The sequence below is a fragment of the Sander vitreus genome, chromosome 16, assembly GCF_031162955.1.
Source record: "Sander vitreus isolate 19-12246 chromosome 16, sanVit1, whole genome shotgun sequence".
Classification (NCBI taxonomy): domain Eukaryota; kingdom Metazoa; phylum Chordata; class Actinopteri; order Perciformes; family Percidae; genus Sander; species Sander vitreus.
This window is the reverse complement of record NC_135870.1, coordinates 28,027,052-28,047,502: the sequence shown is the minus strand read 5'-3', so window position 1 is coordinate 28,047,502 and position 20,451 is coordinate 28,027,052. Positions and strand designations below refer to the sequence as shown.

The 20,451-nt window shown below is 38.9% G+C and overlaps 1 protein-coding gene across 1 annotated transcript; it reads right to left on the bottom strand.

Annotated features, from left to right (window-relative positions):
• Positions 1-1,689: 1,689 nt before the first annotated feature.
• Positions 1,690-20,063, bottom strand: tbc1d13 (TBC1 domain family, member 13). The gene is made up of 12 exons (XM_078270940.1): positions 19,933-20,063; positions 18,655-18,728; positions 18,532-18,572; positions 16,223-16,284; positions 14,374-14,473; positions 12,383-12,465; positions 12,086-12,245; positions 11,593-11,803; positions 9,933-10,096; positions 7,651-7,811; positions 6,251-6,308; positions 1,690-6,127 (listed from the first exon to the last, which is right to left on the bottom strand). Exons 1-12 carry the CDS (start codon positions 19,953-19,955, stop codon positions 6,062-6,064), a joined length of 1,203 nt encoding a protein of 400 aa, XP_078127066.1. The 5' UTR covers positions 19,956-20,063; the 3' UTR covers positions 1,690-6,061.
• Positions 20,064-20,451: the final 388 nt, after the last annotated feature.

Genomic DNA, 20,451 nt, shown 5'->3' with positions numbered 1-20,451 from the left:
AATCGGGTGGCCCACAATTGAACCTTAGCGTAAGTTCATTCAGGGAGACTTCTTTGGTTCCCATTTTCTCTGTCTCTCTCTCTCTCTTTCTCTGCTGCTGTCAGTTGTCATTTCAGGCAAAATACAGTGGCACTCATAAGTGTATGAACCCATGTAAAGTTGACTAAAAAGTGGAATAAAAAAAAATCATCTTTTGGAAATTGATCTTAATGCCTTAATTAAAAAAATAAGGAAAAATCCAACCTTTAAGGACACCAATTTTCTTTGTGAATGAATAATGTATCGTAAATAAATAAATGTTACTTCCTTAAAATACAGGGGGCATAAGTAAGTACACCCCTATGTTAAATTCCCATAGAGGCAGGCAGATTTTTATTTTTAAAGGCCAGTTATTTCATGGATCCAGGATACTATGCACACAAGCATTCGACAACACATTCTACTGTGCATGATTGTGTGTGTGTGTGACAAATAAAGGGGATTTGATTTGTCATTAGTTACATCAGGGGTTTTTTCCTGAAATGGTGTCAAAATGTTTGCTCTCAAAAGGTCTATATTGCTGAACTTAGGCTCAAGAAAAAAAAAATGTCTCACCCCTTTCTCATACGGGAGATATTTTGACTCGCCATAACAGGAAAAGCACAGATGCAACTAAAACATTGATTAAAGATGACTCTAAGCAATGGTAATAGAATGCAGCCATTATTATTGTAATTAGTTACACCTGAGGTTTTACTATAATGACATGTCAGATGTGAGATGGTGTCAGACGTTTAGTCTTTTCAAAGACTTTTCAGAGTCTCCCAGTGTATGGTAGTCAGCCCAGTGAACCAGCTTGCACAATACCATGACTTGGCACACCTGAATGGAATGCAGCCATTAGCCATTACAATTACACCTGTGTTTGACAGTAAATATGTATGTGTCCTAAGGTTTGAAAAAAAGATGCGAAGCATGCACCATGTTTCGCTGTACATACATTGTTTAATTCAAGCCATCCTGGAACAATATGGAGCTGAAACATTTCCTGAGGCATTTCTTTCAGATATGAATTAAAACCACTGACACAGGAATATTTCCTCTCAGGTTATTATTGCCGTTTTAGTAACACCACCACTTCACAAAGTAGGACATTTGATTCATACCATCATTCATTTTAATGCACTCTGCAAACATGTAAAAACATACAAGTCTTAACACTGGAGACTTTACAAAAATGTGCTTACAAAATTGGAACCATGCAAATAACTAACATAAGACAAAGAGTATAGTGAACATCACGCTCCCAACAAACACACACGCACGCACGCACACCAGGATAGAAATAAATACACATTAAAAAGAGAAGCATGTGTTGGCCATCAATTATAACAGTCCATCAAAAAAAATATTCACACAACACTTGATACATGACATGATAAAATAAAAAAAAAAACTTTCAAATGCAATTGCTTTGGTCTCAGAATGCCTTCTTGCTCTTTCAAACTGAACAGATTATTCTGGACATTTGTAAGTGGTTTGATATAGATATCTAGCTAAAGTCAACTTGAAAAGGTTGATATTTCAGACATTGCATTTTTTTCTCTGGCGATAGAAAGTAAGAGGAAAGGCTCTATGAGCAGGAAAATGTCTTAATGGTGGTGGTAAGGGTTTTTAGTCACTTATTTTTTTAAATTATATTCAAATCTGTTCAATCTATCAGTATTTGTTTTATTCCTGGACTCACAGTGGATCCAGTCTATCCCCAAGCCTTTAATCCAAAATAATCTTGACACAATTTAGAAGAATATCCTTTTTGGTTGTAATGAAAGAAAACAAAAACAAATGTGTCCTTTGAGCAGCTTATTAACACAATTAGAAGCATTGTATTGCCACATACTGTTTGTTAAATGTAAACAGAGCTTCCACATACACAACCCTCAACAATATTAAAGGTCCCATGGCATGACAATTTCCCTTTATGAGGTTTTGTTAACATTAATATGAGTTCACCTAGCCTGCCTATGGTCTCCCAGTGGCTAGAAATGGTGATAGGTGTAAACCGAGCCCTGGGTATCCTGCTCTGCCTTTGAGAAAATGAAAGCTCAGATGGGCCGATCTGGAATCTTCCCTTTATGATGTCATAAGGAGCAAGGTTACCTCCCCTTTCTCTGCTTTGCCCACCCAGAGAATTTGGCCCACCCATGAGAGAGAGGCATCATGGTTTTCAAACGAGCAAAGTGGCAGTTGGTCAAGCCCACACCCCCACTCTCCTTGTGGGACTGGCTCTAGTGGCTGTAGTTCTGCACCAAGGCAGAATTTTGGGAAAGAGACTTCAGATACAGTATTAGGGGACCACTAAGGTCTATATAAAAGCATCCAAAAAGCACCATGTCATGGGACCTTTAAAGAGAACATTTCAATAGTGTATTTTGATTACAATGATCAAGTAAGATTTGATGCCATCTTCGGCAGCAGAAAAAAACAAGACAGTTTTTAATGCCCCATCCAAGTGCCTATAAAGGTTATTTTACAATGAGACAGAGAAATACTTCAATTGCCCTGGAAATTGTATATGTTACCATTTTGGACATGTATGTGAAGGCTCATATTTTATACATCCTGAACTTTGTACTAGATGAGACGACACTGAGTGAGTTACAACGACCTCTTCAGCAACAATTTTGTTACATCCTTGTTCATATAGAAGATGGAGAAGCATTTCATCACCAATCTACATGCCTACATGTGAGTATGCATTCAATGATTCAATAAACCAAAGTAGCATCAACATATTTTAAACTTTTAAATAGCTGCAAGATGCCTGCTTGTCCGTTTCCCCACTGATTAAAGGGATACTTTAATCCAGCTCTGTGCCATCCTGGTGTGGGGAACTATGTGTGGCTTCCCTCCATGGCGCTAGTGCACGGAGGTCAGAGCAGCCAAGGTCTGCCGAAATCATCCAAGGGATCTCGGCAGACCTGGGCTGCTCTGAGCTCTGTGCGCTGCGGCCACGGAAAGAAGCCAAACACCGTTCATCTGTACACACTCCCAACACTGCCATGACACAGAGCTGGATTTTAATCAGCAAAATATCTCCTTAACCTTATTAACATGTTCCAAGCTTGTGACTGGACATACATTTGCAGATACACATTTACATTCAAATTATAATCTAGACTTAATCAAGCCATGAGCAGTCTGCTATATAGATCATATAGTATGTGAACAAAACAAGATCCAATAATACAAGGGATGGGAATCAAAACGCTGTCAAGCTGTGCTGGTGTTCCCACTGAACATTATAGCGCTTAACCAAAGGTTAACTTGCACCATTAACCCTGGAGTAGTTAAGCTATTAACTCGTAACAAGGCTTTTTATTTCCTTAAAAAACAACCAGGTGTAGCCCTGTTTCCAGTGTTTAGAACAACTGCAATGTTGTTCAGTCATGTTACTTCAGCTTGCTTGTCAGTCCACTGTTAAGCTCTTGCTATATAAGCTAACAGATAAAAAGGAAAAGAGTAAAGAGTGGGAGTTTCATCCTAATCATTAAGTTAAGAGGCTTTTTTTGCGCTTAACATTACAGCTTATGTCCTTTTTATGTCCTTTGTTCCATCAAATGCTGCAGGCTAAACAGCAAAATAAGATAGAGCTGCAAAGATTGATTATTCGATTAGTTGATTAGTTGTGACTATTCAATTCATTGCCAACTATTTTGATAATAGATTTTTGGTTTGAGTCATTCTTTATGTAAAACGAGTAAAAAAAATACTCTGATTCCAGCATCTTATATGCAAATATTTTCTAGTTTCTTCCGTCCTCTTTGCCAGTGAACTGAAAATCTTTTAGTATCTTGGGCTTTGGGAAACACCGATCGCCATTTTTCACAATTTTCTGACATTTTAAAATAAGCAATAAAGAGAGTTGACCACATTTTTCTCAGCAATATGCATTTTGCTGAGGTAAGCATACAACATATTCTAGTCCCCATACACACATGCTGCTTCAGTCTGCTGTCTTGGCTCAAATTTCTGTTTATTTTTCTTACGGATACCCAATTTTCAGTCATGCTAGTCTTTTGTAGCTACCATAACGTAATCAAATGAATATTATGGTATCAAATCTGAACATAGGTTAGCTTTCAATATACAAGAAAATATTATGACATATACTTTAAAATCAATCCACCTATCCATCATTAATTTATGCGAGTTGTGTTGAGTTGTGTTCTTTGAAGGTGTTAAGTATTTTATAACAACATTCTGTATGAAAAAATATTAAAAAAATATACTGTTCAAGTGTTTAGCCTATGTTTGGTGTGTTGTTTTTTGATAATAGCACAGGGTGAAGGAATTATCTAACTTAGGCCATTTCCATTTGCCAGTGATCAAATATTTGACTCAACACATCCCATCAAATGGACATTTTGTGGTGTTGACATAATTGTTGGACACAAAATAAATGCTACTTTCCTTCCCCAACAAACTGTAGAATCATTAGCGGCTCTCAAATCCCAATTTATATGTTACTGACTGAAATGTATCCTTAGCACAGAGGATTTAAAATGGTCAGACATCAACAGTTGGCATTGAATGTCTGGTCAGAATAGTGATCTGTTCTACTTCTTCAATTCTTTTATCACATAATTCCAATGTAAATCAAAGTTTTAGGCACAATTTTTAGTCAGCAGCTTGTATTTAGACACCTTTTAACATTTTAAAATGTTGGCATCTTTTGTTATAGTAGGAAAACAGTTATGTTTCTCATAGTAACTAAAAAAAAAGTACAATTGTAGTATCTGTACCAAAACTCATTTGTGCATTGGTACCCAGTCCAAAATTTACTTTTTTGTCCACCAGCCAAATGGCTAGTGAATGTTCAAATTTTACCAGCCACTCAATAGATTACCCTTGTTTTTTGGCTGGTGAGAGAAGCAGATCTCTACTTGCATATTTTACCAGGATTTGGCTAGTAGATGGTGCTAATTTTGGACCCTGTTGGTACAGCATCGTATTTCATTAATATTTGCTGCATTTCAAACAATACTGAGCCTAATTACTGTAGGTTAGGAACAGCAGAAACCAGCAGCCTTCCAACTAGGAGTTAAACTTATGAATAGAGATAGTTCTGCTATGCCATGCATTATATGAAAATAGTGTACCCCCTATGGTCAATCACAATGAATGGTACAAAGTATTGTAATGAAGATACTATAGAGATACTTGTAACCCCAGGTTAGAGAAAAAGCTCAGCAAATAATGTTCAGTGTGAAAAGCAACAATCTCTTCAGATGGCTCTTTGAAATTATACTTTGTTCTGTCAAAGTAATATGACTTTACAAGGAAATCCATCACATTACATTTCCAATGGGACAAAAGGCATTGTGTTGAGACAATGTTAATATTAAAATATTCAATAGGCCAGGCCCATCACTTCTGATTTATTTTATCCAAACTGAAAATGTACCCAGAAATACTGTCTCCTGTTTCACATAATTAAAACAGATAAGGCATACAAGTTTCTTACATTAAAAACGGCCAACTTCTAAAAATAATAATAAAAGAAAAATCTTAAAGAAATAAACATGCGCTTTTGCTCCACCCAATTAAACATTTGCTCCATCTGAATCCTTGGCTCTGTTGTTAAACATGTCTGGTATGTTTTCATGATAAACTAAGATCTGTAGTGTAGGACTTATGTGGCTCCCTCTCCCTCAGATGTTCAGTGCAATCATCATTATCTGAACACAACAAGTCTCCATGGGAGAGATGGCTGTGAGAGGAGGACGACGACCATGTACCAAGGTAGCCTTTTCCCATAATGCATCAAAAAGCAAGTGGCATCTTCTCTTCGCTTCAAGAAAGGAATAGTTTCAGCATTCCTCAAAAGGTTTCACGGCAGTCCCCCACTGAGCAATCATCAGACATCGAGTAAAAAGCAGTATGCTGGGGTTTTCTGTCCAAGCTCTTCATTGATCAAGTCCTTCCACGGTACATGTTTGTCGTGACAATGTTTTCTAATGTTTAAACTCTCACCTACCACATCTGAGCAGAAAAGGCAGGAGGAAAAAAAGTGAACAGGTTAGGAGTTGTCCTGCAGATCTTTGGCCTTGATCAGGATGGTGTGGACATCTGAGATAGGGTAATCCTTAAGAAACAAAATTTGTGAGTCAGTTCCAGTAAGAACATTGTCTGCACTGCATGTCTACATATGAAGCTTTGGGATTTTTATGTTTCACGTGTATTATAAAAAAAAAAAAAAAAGCCTTACCTGCAGTGATCTCATGTTGACTGTGAAGTCTCCTGCCAGTAAGTTATCTCGGATGAGTCTGTGAACAGGAGAAGACAACAGACACCATGATTTACATAAAGAGTCAGAGGTATCCAGGGTGCGATTTCCCCCTTTCTGGTCTATATACTGTATCACTGCCTCTGCTGAATTATTTTTTTTATCCCCAGTGGGGACAAAAGGTATTTTGTACATGTACTAGGGCTGCTACCATATGAGGAAACTATGCGATAGGCTATAACGTTGTTGAATAAGGCGATAACGATATAACTTGCGTTACGCTTTTGTTGGATATTTGAGTTTGGCTGATGCAGAAACTCTCTGGGTGTTTTTTTGCGGTGTGTCGCAGCCTTTCGCGATGCATTTGGTGCGCCAGTTGATATTTCGACGACGATATAAAAAAATAAAAAATAAATAACACAATATATTGTGCAGCCCTAACTTCTACTATAATTTATTTTGGTCTGAAAGGGTTTTAGGTTGAAATGTTAACTTTATGTTAGTACCCTACCTGTATTTACTCTGAATCTTTTTTGTTTTATACTTGTAATCTTTTTATATATATATATATTCTGTTAGTGTCAGCACTAGGAAAGTGTTTATTGAATGTGTCTGAACAATCCTTTAATAGAGCTCAACAGTGACCGCCCACTTCTTTAACGGCTCTGGTTCCGGAAGTGTTTTTCCCCATTCAATTGTTTCATTGACATTTCCAAAATTGCTTATATAAAAGAGTTTTAATTCTGGAACCAAGCCGACCGGCTACGAGATGAATAGTCAACATAAAACATTTGATTCGGCGCAAAAAAACATTTTGAAAACGGCAAAAAAGGGAAAGGTACAAGACCGTGTATAGAAACTATCATGGACTTCAATGGTAGAAGCTTGCGTCGCGCTAGCCGTTCGCTGTTTCGCGGGTACGGTAAACATTCCTATGGTAACAGCGAGTTGGACCAATCACTGACGTTGCGGTTACGCTTAGGATTGTGGGTAGTGTAGTATTTCTCCATAAGATCGCGGATTGGATCAAGGTTGATTTCATACAGACTTCTAGCTTCTACAGGAGCAGAAACTTCCATTTCACAACCATGTAGTTTGTGGTCAATCTACCTAGAATGGTTTAATCCTTATGGAGAAAAATCTATGGGATTTTTTTAATTCCGGAACCAAACTGTTGGATCTCTATGGATGGGCCGTGTAAGCGGCCAGACATGAAAATAAACAATTCATTAATTCCATGGTATTGACAGGGGGATTTAATTCATGTTTTGTTTTGTTGTGTGTGATCAAAAAAAACATCCCCCCTCTACTTTTTTCATAAAACGCACCCAGGGGGTTATCAATGCTATAGGAGTACAGGGAGGATAATCTGAAAAGCTCACATGAGCATGGCGCAGCAGACCAGGATGAGGAAGTGGAATCTGTCCTGGTCAGAAAACAGGGTGTCCCAGATGCGGATGACGTCTGGCAGGAGGAACTCCTGAGATAACAACAAGGTCAGCCAGCGGAATGTGAAATACTGCGGTTTGATGTTCTGCTCTTCCTGTGAGGGCAGAAAAAGAAAAATGAGAGGAAAACAGACGACACCGGCATATTGTTCTTTTAAAGATAGACTTGAAAAAGGCTATAGCTATGTGTTATAGATTTGTTAGATTGGAACGTAAACTTTGAACTATAATAGATTTAAACATTTAAATATTATTAGTTGAACTATGAAGCCTTTTGTAAAGAAAAAAAAAAAAAATTCACCCCACTTTGAGAATCACTGCTTTAACAGGCTCAGATTGTCTCTCCCTCCATCTCTTTCTCCTCTCACTAATTATGTACACCAAAAAAAGTAGTAGTAATAGTTAATAGTAATAGTTTTGCTTTATGTGTGTTATGGCAAAGTCAGTAACAGTTGAAATGTATCATTAAATATTAATTCTAAAATAAAGTAAATCGCCAATAAAATAAGGGGATTTGTATTTGATATGAAGTGATAACAATTTTTTTATGCTAAATCATTTGAGCCATGTTTCAAGCAAAAAGGCTACACATTCTCTGGTCCCAGCTTCTCATGTGTGACGATTGGCTGCTTTGCTTTGTCTTAACTCTATATTTTGGGGTTTGGTACGGTTGGTTGGACAAACGTCACATCAGGACCTGTGAACTTGCGAAGGGCATTTTCCTAGGGCTAGCGGTTATTTTCAGTGTCGATTATTTTCTCGATTAAAGGGTTAGTTGTTTGGTCTACAAAAATGTCAGAAAATGGGGAGAACAGTGTTTTCCAAAACCCAAGATGACGTCCTGAAAGGTCTTGTGTTATCCACATCGCAAAGATATTCAGCTTACTGTCATAGAGGAGTGAATAAACTAGAACGAGCTGGAATCACAGAAGTTTTCCTAATAACTTAAACGATTAATCGGTTATCAAAACAGTTGGCAATAAATTTAAGAATTTAAGATTAATCTTTGCAGCTTTACATTTTCCACTTTTTTCTGACGATTCACAGACCAAACAACTGATTATTCAAGAAAATAAATCGACAGATTATGATTTATATACATTCTACGCCCTGCTCTGCTACAACTATTACTTCTAGTCATAGATCCATAATCTTTATTGGTACTATAACTGTCGTCTATATCCACGACATTCCACTTCCGGGATTGCCCCGTTGCTGCCGGAAATTCCGCCGTGTCCTTTTTTTCGACCGGATTTCTGTTACCTAAAGCTACCTTTGTGTTGGCTTTCTAAACTCCGGTGGATTTCTGAGGACTATGGTAAACTGCTCCTCAGATCTCTTCAGGGTAAATCCAGACAGCTAGCTAGACTATCTGTCCAAGCTGAGTTTTCTGTTGCACGACTAAAACAACCTTTGAACGTACACGTTCCACCAAAACAAGTTCCTTTCTGAGGCCATTTTCCAGCGGCACCGGGCTCTGTGCAGCGCTTAGCGCTGGTTTAAAGAAATGTCAATAAACCAGAGCATGTTTTTCTCCCATCCCGGAATGCTGTGTGGACTAGCCAGACCTTCCTCCTCTGGCAAAGCGAGACTAATATAACTGCCACTGTTCATCATACCAACTCCTATAATTCTTATGAATCATGTTTCTCTACGTATATCTGTATCAGTGTCTCTGTGCCCCAACCGGCACCGGAAGATGGCCGCCGTCCAAGAGCCTGGGTCTGTCCGAGGTTTCTGCCTAAAAGGGAGTTTTTCCTCGCCACTTTTGCATCAAATGCTTGCTCTTGGGGGAATTGTTGGACTTGTTGGGTCTTTGTAAATTGTAGAGTGTGGTCTAGACCTACTCTATCTGTAAACTGTCTTGAGATAACTCTTGTTATGATTAGATACTATAAATAAACTTGAATTGAATTCACAAGTTCATTTCATTCTTCAGGGATGCAAACTGCTCCAGCTACACGGACGGATGGCAGAACGGAGAGAGGAGTTGTGAGACGCTCTGGTCACAGAGTATTCAGCCTTTGGGAGGCGGAGTGCAACGTAGTGGATCCAGTGGACACTATCTGGTACAGTTAATAACATGCAGTTTGAATTGGCGGCTCCTCAATTGCTAATTCGAATCACTGATTGTCAGAGGGAAGCCCGAGAGAGCAGTTGAAAACATCCTGATAGCAGACAATGAGTAAAAAGTGGGAATGTGGCCTTGACCGTACCAGCTTTAAATAGAGCTCCAGGTCTTTGTCTTTGAGCATGGAGTACACACTCTCCATCTTGTATGTGATGCCACACTGAGAGTCATCCAGGCTCTTGATGAAGTTGTCTCTGTTCTCCGACATCAGGTTGGTGAAACAGAAGAATGTGTCCGCTTCAGCGTGCTCTGAACAATGAAGCAGACAGCAATTAAAAAAGACAATGTTGTGCACGTAGGACAAAAAAAGTTAATGTTCAAAGAAGGTGAAGTCCACACAACAGACATACACTACCGGTCAAAAGTTTGGGGTCACTTAGAAATTTCCATTCCACTCCATTATAGACAGAATACCAGCTGAGATCAGTTGCATTGTTTTTTTAACCAGGGCAGTAGTTTTCAGATTACATTATGTGCTTACATAATTGCAAAAGGGTTCTCCAATATTTTCTCAGTTAGCCTTTTAAAATGATATCAGATTAGTAAACAGACTGTGCCTTTGGAACATTGGATGAATGGTTGCTGATAATGGGCAATGTCGATATTGCATTAAAGATCAGCCACCCACTCAGAACAGCTGGTATTCTGTCTATAATGGAGTGGAATGGAAATTTCGAAGTGACCCCAAATGTTTGTGTAGATGTACACACTAATACTATTAAGATTGGGCAATTAAGATGACGAAATAATGACCTCACTGTTTCACTTTGCAAGCTGTAAGAGTCACACTCACTTGTAATCTGCCAATAGAGACATAACAAATGAGCGCACAGACCACAAATAGTGGAAAGAGTGGCTGCCTCAACTGTTGGTTTGACATTGTCTTTTGCGCCAAATAGTAACTATTTATAACTTATAACTTTGACACTTAAGTTGTCTGTAATGCAGCAGTGAGGCCAGTGTTTTGTCATCTTAACAAGCCCTATTTTAAACTGTTGCTGTTTTTGATCTATTTTGTAAACATCGTGTCACAATTTATTCATGGTCACCTTTTGAAAAATGTGTAGCCATCTTAAATTGTTGTGCTAGGAGTTTGAATTGTATTTCTAAGAGTCACACCCGCTGGAGTCTGTTAGTCTGAAACAAGTACATGCATTAATTGTAAAGTGAAACAGTGAGGTCATTATTTTGTCATCTTAATTACTCAATCTGAATAGTATTAGTATGTACATCTATGTCTGCTATGTCTGAATAGTATTTCAAAGTATGTGTATTTTTTGCATATCACATGACCTCTGATCATGTGATGTGATGAAAACAGATAAGGGTCATGGGTCACCGCAATCAAATACACCTGAGGAAGGCCAAATTGTGGGCATAAACGTTAGCTGTGTTCAAAACCGCTCCCTCCCTCCCTCCCTCCCTCACTCACTCACTATTCCCTATATAGTGTATATTAATTAGTGAACTACATAGGGAACGACCAAACAAGATTTTGGATACTCACTGAAAACAAATCCTTGCGTGAATTCGAACACCACAACAAAATGGCGAACACACTACACAGTGCACTATTTCCGTGATCGGGAACAATTTCGAACACAGCTGTTGTGTGCCTTATTTGGACCATTACAGTATTTTTCCCGGAGCATTAAGCTGTTGTGCGGACTTCACCTTCTTCTAATGTTTATTCCCAACACGTGAAAAACCCAAATGTTAATATATTCATTTCAAATGTTACCAACCTTTCCACTGGCTGTTGGGGTCCGTGGCAAAGGTGTAGTAAATTGGCCCAACGATCTCATTCATGCCCTGTACGTAGGCAATCCCAGGGTTGAGTTTGGCATAGATGAAGAGGATTCGCTCCACCACCTCCCAGTGTGCTTCACTCCCATTGGGCAGCACTTCATATTCGTTAGATGGATACAAGTTAAATGCCTTTCCAGGGGAGCTGACCTGGGAGAGTAGATTTAGTTTAGGGACTTTAGTTAGTAGTTTAGGGACGTTTGTTATTTATTTCAAGGACCACCGGCGGAGTTTTGGGCTCTTTAGTCAGAATAGACCTGACCCTCCCTTCACCAGATATAAATTTTGGATGACCCTTCAAAACGATATGGAAAAAAAAGGGGGATGACCCTCCCCAACAATTTATTGATGCCTTCTGTACTGGTTTGCGCTTGGCAAAGATGTACAGATGCCCATTGTTTTTTTACAGCCATGACACACACACACACTTACATTGGTGACTCCACTGCGGTTGCGGTTTACAGTTTGTGCTTTCAGGGTGGTTTGTTCGACTCGTCGACGCAGCGTCTCATAATCATTCTGAGGGTCCAAGATAAGTTGGCAAGGGTAATCTGTAGGACGCTGGAAGAACGCCATGTCTGGGTACAGCCGCCTGCAAACATGCAAACAAACGTGACGTGTCATTTTTAAACACAATGACAGGCTGTGGTCTTTTTCTTTTTATATACATTCACATACTATCAAGAACAAACTAACAGATCTAACAGATAGTTATTCCAAAAGTCATACCTTACATCCTTGTCAATTTGTAGTAGAATTTCATTATCTTTGAAATAGTTATTCCACCTGCTGTCTGGGTTTGGATTTAGAGGCTGAAAAAAAAAATCAAATGAAACACAGACACGAATAATTACTACCCCAGTTATAAGTGACTTCTTACACTATTTGGGTATAGTATGTATTTCATCATATATATATATATATATATATATATACATACATACACACATACAATACAGTAACGTGAGCTAGGGCCGCACAATTTATTGCAATTTCATCCAAATTGCAATGTGTGTCAAACTTCAAATCGTATCCTACAGACTAAAGAAAATATCTTTGTTTGGTACAGATCCTCGCAAAAATCACACTATAATTATTTTAATTTTAATATTCGTTCATATAATAATGATACAAAATGATCATTCCCTATCGTGAATCATATCGCAATATCAGTCAAAATAACTGCAATTACTGTAGATATTTTCCTCATATTGTGCAGCCCTAACGTGAGCTACTTAAATTAGCTGGATACATGGTTAAACGTCATTTTTCAACGTGATTGATGGTTGTGCGGAGGCTCCACGCAGAGCTTTTGCCGTAGCCTACGTAAGTGGCCTGAAGTTTATACTTGTACATTGGTGTGTGCGTTGTGCCGGCATGTGTGTGTGTGTGTGTGTGGGGACTGGGTGATAGAGCGAGGGCAAAAGAGACAGTGACGGTGATTACCTTCGGAGCGAGTAGCGACTCTAGAGTCATAATGAGAGAAACAAAGTGTCTCCCCTGTGCTTTCTGACCACGGTGGGAAATCTGGAGCAGGAAAAGTTAACCCTCTCCTTGATTTCATGTTGTTTATGGAGGAGAACCAGGAAATGAGTAGGGGGAAATGCAATGCTACCGAGCCCCGACGTGTAGTTACATTTTTTGAGAGGTGCACGTCAGGCTACGGCCTAGGGTCCAGCGTAGGGTCGTGTCTCCCCGTACCTAAGTATGTAGCCACGGCCTAGATTTTACGCAGAAGTATAAATCACGCTTTAGAGTGCCTTTTTAAAGGGGTGATAGAATGCAAAACCGAGTTTACCTTGTCATAGTTGAATTACGACAGTTATGTGGGTAAAATAGGCATACATAGTACCTAAAAGTCCCATTGACATCCCTTTCCTATGCAAATCTCACAATTTGAAACTGCTGCTGAAAACGGGAGAATCTCAACAAAGCTCATAGCTGACGTCAACTCCTCAACTCCTACCTTATTTGGCTCTAGTCTCTACCTTTGTCACGCCCCAAAATTTACATACACCACTGACCTGAGATCAGCTAGTCTTCTTAATCTAGGTCGCGCAGATCTCAGAAATGTTATACATTGTTCGCCTGCTATTTCATCACTAAATTCACTTCTGAGACTTTTTTTATGCGAGAAATCAACTATGTAGAGCTCAAATATGGGCCGTTTTACGAAAACTGATGGCTAATTGCAAATTTGGTATGACTGTGTCGGACTTGAGAAGCGGCGTGTGTGTGTGTGTCTGCGCACGCTGGGCAGCGGTGTGTGTGTGTGTGTGTGTGTGCACGCGCACGCTGCGGGGCAGCTCTGTGTCTGTGTGCAGCCAATCAGCGCGCAGCTCATCTAAATATTCATGAGAATACCATATTTGGAAGAAAAGCTCTCGTTCCAAATGGAGACATTCCACAGGGATGCATAAGGACCCATAGAATAAAACCTGGGACATTTTCAGCCCAACCAATGTTACATCCCCTATTAGGACACCTTAAGGAACAGTGAAATACCCTATATAATCATTCTATCACCCCTTTAAGGCTTTTTCTAATAAGCATACTCCTGCATGAATTTCCCATTGCTTTTTGCTTACTTCTGTAAAGAGAGTGACAGCAGCGTTAGGATTAAGATTAGGATCACTGAGATGCGCTCTACTTCAAAATGCATGTAGCTTCATTGAATCAAGCCTCACTTAAACTTAAACAACAAGGGAGGCTTGACTCACATGGTCCTCCATAGTCACATCTTCTCTGAAAAGGCCCAAGTTGGCTTTGGCAATACCAGGCTGGATGATCATTTCTTTTAGGAACTGGGAGTACACCTCCCTATGAGAGACATGGAACAAAATGGAATAAGTGGTGAAAACTTCAAATATACTTCAGAAGTTATTTTGAAGTATCCCCAAATTAGTTGAATAAGTATTTTGATAATCAAGCAATATTTGAAAAACTGATTTGTACAGACTTTAAACTTGTACCAATGTTGTTGCACCAATAAAAATTATATATGTATAAAAATAAAAATAAAAATAAATACACAAAACACTCTCTGCTTTCAGCTTCTAAAGTGTGAGTTGAATTTAATTTTTTGATTCAACCTTTATTTTACAAGGAATATTCCCAGTAAGATTCAGAATCTCTTTTTACACGGTAGTCCTGGTTGACTTTAAATTAGGGCTGGGCGATAAATCGATATTTTGATTAACTTGAATGTGTAGTTAACGTCGACTTGTTTAAATCGGTTTTCTCTTTAACATCCGCCGACGCTCCCTTCTGGGCTCCCGTAGTTACGAATGGGCTCAGGCCTCCCCCCCCCCGCGTTTGCCATAGAGATGCATAAACAACATGGCAGCGACAGGGACTAACATTAGTTAGTTTCATTACTTACTTAACCATAATCTCCACCGAAATGTACCCGGCTCACAGTCACCTATTCTCGGATAACTGAACCACCAACTAACGCTGACCTGATGGAGCACCATGCAGAGCACCATGCAGAGCACCATGCAGAGCATCGGAGCCGGTGTTGCAGAGCTCTGTAGCGGCTCAACACATCTACTAAATGCTGCTGATACGACCGAGCTGTGACGGAGGTCTGTAGCGGCTTAAACAACTAGCTAGCAACCGCCGCTTTGTAGCACGGAGCTCCTCTTCGACGTTTTTTTACCGCTAGTTACTACGAAGGAGCTTGCTACAGGTATGCTACATTCACGAGACCATGGGACGTTAAAGGTCACATATTACGCTTTTCTGTGTTTTCTGTCATATCTACAATGTTACAATGTTGGATTTTCACGTTAAACGCGACTAAAGTTAATTTTAGGCGAGGAATGAGAAGTGAATCACCTGTATGTGTGAAAACAGCTTTATCTCACAAATCCGTTTTGTTGTTGTTGAATATATAGCAAATGATATCCTTTGTTGAATATATAGCATAATTATATAATTTAGTCATTCTTTCAGAACAAAACAATGGTAAACACTCAAACCAATTTATATTTCCACAAAATTGGCATGAATAATCATAATGGTATACAGTACATGTGCCATGTGTATTTGTGTGTGTATGAGTCAAAACAAAATAAAGTAAAAACTTGTCTTTGAAAAATGTCTTCTGAGGATTTTTAAGGGGGGGGATCGATTTAAATCGTAAACGGGATTATTTTGTTTTAGGCCATATCGCCCAGCCTTACTTTAAATGGAATATTTTGGGGTTTTGGTTTTCGGTCAGACATAACAATACACATGAAGATGTCGTCCGGGGCTTCTGGGACATTGTGATGGCAATTTTCTGAAATTTTATAGACTGAACAAATACTCTGTAAACTGAAAAGATTAATCAAAGATGAATTGATAATGAAAGTAATAATTAATTGCTGCCCAAATTTACAAAAAAAACTAAAATGTACTGTCATGTTTTTTTCTCTGCTGCCAAATTAGAAAAACAGTGGTGAAAACAGAATTGGGACGTCCTCTGCTGGGTCTGATATAAACAAGGACAATGGAGGAAACAGCAGTAAAGGTTGTTTCTTCACATGAGAGACCACCATAATAAAATCTACATGTTCTCCTTACCTCTGCTTTTTGAGGAAAGACTCCCATAACGTCTGGTCGAGGGGCAGATAATTAAGAAGGATCTAAAAAGAGAGTGAAACAATAACGTGACTCAGGATCGCAGATCAGTACCTTTTAGCCCATATAGTCAAATGTGCAATAATCTGATCTGTCCCACTTCAGTCTTATGGAAATCTTGAAATGCCACATCTTATTTATAACCCAGACCTTTTAGTAATTTCTATATTTTGTCAAAGAGACTTTTTGTAGAGTAACGTTGCAAATTACAACTATGCCCAACACTTTCCGTAACCATCTTTAACCCTGCTGGACCCACCAGCAAGGCCATCATTACCAACTCATGTGATCTGGTGTTCAAACCATAGACTGTAAAAATAATGGACAAAGCTTACAGGTCTGAAAAGTGCCTTAAACCTGCGTTCTACCTAATTTCCAGCAGGGGCCGACTCCACTGGTTGCAAAAAGAAGTCTGTTTCTATAGAAGTCAATGAGAAAATGACCCTAATTCTTACTTAATTCAGTAAAGATTTTCATAATCAGTTTATGGCCTCAATCGCTAGTTTCAAATCTTCTTCAATACAGCATGATGTTCATTTTGTAAATTATGGTCCCATTTATTTTAAAATAGATGATAAAGCATGTGATGCTTTAGGGGCGTGGCTACACGCCAACCTGTCAATCAAGACAGTGGCTTAGCAATGCTATCCATGGCACTGTGTACAATAAAATAGCCATGAACTCTTCCTGTCTTAAAAACTTTGACCCTCTGTGTGTTTTCACGTCAGTAAAGTGGATTGGAACACTTTACGTCGCCTAAAAAGTCTTGTTGTTTTACTTACAAATTATAGTCTTCATCTGAATAATTTGCTGTTTAAATATGTTACAGAAATCTACTTAAATACTTTACGGAGAGGTATACAATGAAGACGTTGTTCAGAAGAATTCTCATACGAAAGCTGGTTCCACACCGACCCGCAGTAACTCGCCACCATATCATTTCAGTGAAGGGAAGGTGGCAGAGAGGAAGCGTTTTTTAACATGACTGTAGGGGTATGGTGCAGTTGCTGCCCACATGAACGCGCAAAGAGTTTGCTCTGCCGCACAGAGTAGAGCTGAAGATCTTTGCCCGAACCCGACTGGACCCGACGGGTTCTGTCAGGTTCAGTCTTAATTTCTATCATTTTACACAAGCTCGGGCCGGGCTCGGGCTTGCGCTCCGGGTTGTGCGGTAAATGAGCGGCCAGGTGATGTGTTTCGATTAGCGAGGTGAAACGGAAGCTGGCCTCTGGAGGACTCATTTTATTTCTCTGTTCCAACTTCCAAGTGGCCTACAGCTTACGTTAGTCATGAATAAATGATGTAATTTCTTTTTTAGAAATGATTCATTCTTGAAAAAAGGCAAAAGAGCTGTGTGCAAGCGCACATTTCAATACAATAATGTCGGACCGTTGTTCTAAGGTACCGTTTATGTGCTGGAGCGGTGTTTAGCTAGCAAATAAGCCCACTGATGGCAATGTTATTGTTCATATTTTGGCACAATGTTAAGTAATTACAGTAGTAGTGAACATAGTGAGTTAAAATGTGGTCTGAGATGCACATTGCAAAATGTGTTATGCATCTGGAATTGTTCATTAGCTCTGTGGGATATCTGTAACGTTAAAGCTGAACAGACTCACAGTAGTAGACTTACAGTAGACAACAGATTTTATTCTGATCCAAAGACTATAAATCCTAGTGGAAACACTGTATGCGTGTGCTAAGAGAGAAAGATAATGTTAGTATTTTCCATGAGACCTTACGAAATAAACATGCTTGAGTATTGTAGAGCTTGTATTATTTTTCACATGCAGTTACCCACTTAAAAAAGAATGTGGCTGGTAAACAGTTGAGTGGCTGGTAGATTTTGGAATCCACCAGCAGGTGGACAAAAAAGTTAATTTCTATCCCTGCATACAACCGTACAGTACAATGAAGTGAAAGGGGGTTGTTGATGCCAATTGGTCTTGTCAGACATCCATGCATTTTAACGTATGGATTTTTAGAATGACATATTTAATTATTGAAGAGCAAAAAAATAAGCTTAACCATAAGTTTAATAGGTGTTAATGGGGCCCCTGGTAGTTCGGGGCCCAAGGCAATTGCCTGCCTTTGCGTAATGGTAAAGTCCGCCTCTGACTGTGCAAATGACAATAAAACTTAGAAATTGACATATACAGTAGAAGTTTGGGGGTGTTGATTACGCTAATGATTAAGTTTCATATGCCATGCACAAGAGTTTACTAAAACAACACAGAGGCAGGGCAACTTACTTTCCAGCAAAGCGCTCGTATGCCTCCTTCAAATGGGATTCCTGAGTTGGATAAAGAAAGCGATGGTCAAATACAGAACAATAAAATATATACACAAAAAAAACATCAAGGTGTGAAAATTACCATTGAAGCACAGCTCCCTCAGTGTCTTCAAGTTTATGTTTTCTTCACTCAAGGCTACTTTGAATTCCTGTATTCTGAAATAAGAAGAAAAAAAAACGTAAGTTTAGGACCAATTTATTTTCTGAATTACTGCTCAGTGAAAAAATACCTCTTATACTATTATGAACATAATGGTAACTCAACTGTCTCCCCCATGAGGAATTCTAAGTAATGACAACAAAACTGCCGGCACATCCACATGATACAAGCCCTACAAGTTATATTCTAAGCATATAACTTGTATTATTATTAGTTATAGTTATATTATCATTACACTAGTATTGCTATTATTATTATTGTGCTTGCTGTGTATTTCTCTCTCTCAAATTTAAAAAGGGGCTTTATTGGCATTATAGGTTCAATAACTATGTTGCCAAAGCATCAAAATACAATTTGTCCAAATATTCGGACAGAACACAATAAACAGTAATATAAACATTAACACAATATAACTGATTTATATTAATGACATATACAGTAGTTTATGTGTATGTATGTGTGTGTGTGTGTGTGTGTGTGTGTGTGTGTGTGTGTGGTAAAGAATATCTCTTTTGGGTGGCATTTGATCAATTAATGAGGGTGTCAGTAAAATAAATAAATAAAAGTAGTATAATGTTTGACGACTATGTGGCCTTGCTAACTGCTACAGTGTACATTAATTTTCCTATTAAGTAATAAGACTAAATTCAATCGATCATAGTTGAGATAGTGTCTCTAAACTGAGACCAATGCGTTTTTCCAAGAATGCATGGTATGGCTAATTTGCCATTAGCTAATTCGACGGTCGGACGACAATTTAACTGGAAATAAGTCACATATGTCTTCACTTTCGCCCTTACACTGTCAGCAAATATAGATAGCTGGATGATAGGTAATTGTTAACCAATTGGGTTAAAGGAAGTATGGTGTGTCAGCTGATGTGCTAACAGGGAGCTAGCGTAACGTTAGCCACATAAAAATGAAGTCGCGGTGTTAGTTAACTTATAAAGGCTCACTGTTTTGACATTAAATGTAATGTCACACCAGCAACGAACTGAATGTTTTTGCATAATTGCCTTGCTAAAGCCTAAACTTCGCGTAAGTTTGATTAGCTGAGCTGCTGTTGCTGCTAGCTTAAGTTAATACCAATGTGCGGTTAGGGTGCTAGCTGCTAAAATAAATAATGTAACATTAGCACTGGTTTTGACTGTCCGCGTGACCTGCATCTCATGCAAAAACATAGATTTAAATGTGTCCCACCTGTTTCTGTACGCAGTAGTCATGTCTGGGCAGGCGACGGTGTATTCCTTTAACTGTTACCAAAAAGGAATTAATTATTTGCCAGAGGGAAGTCCTCCTATCACTTCCGTCTTCACAACAACACAGTGGGCAGGCACCGCTGTTTGGATCCAGAGTCAACTAGCGCGTGTCAGTGAGTGGGCTCATGTTAGGATTGTTCCTTTACCAAAACACCTTGTTTCTAACCCCCCAACCCAAATACCATTCATTAATGTAGGTTTTACTTCAAGTCTTTCTTTTATAAAGGGTTTTCTAAACATACCGTAACATTATGCATTTTAATATATGTACCGTTAATTCTCACAGCTGCTACATCGCTGCTTCTTATTGCATTGCCTGCTTCTGTGTGCTGTCTGTAGAAAGCAATAGGCTACTATATGTTCCTGCATTAAGTTACAAGAGGCTGCATTTTCAGGAAAGTGACACAACGTTACCTCCTGACATCCCATTTAGGAAAATTAATGGAAAAAATAGTAGTGG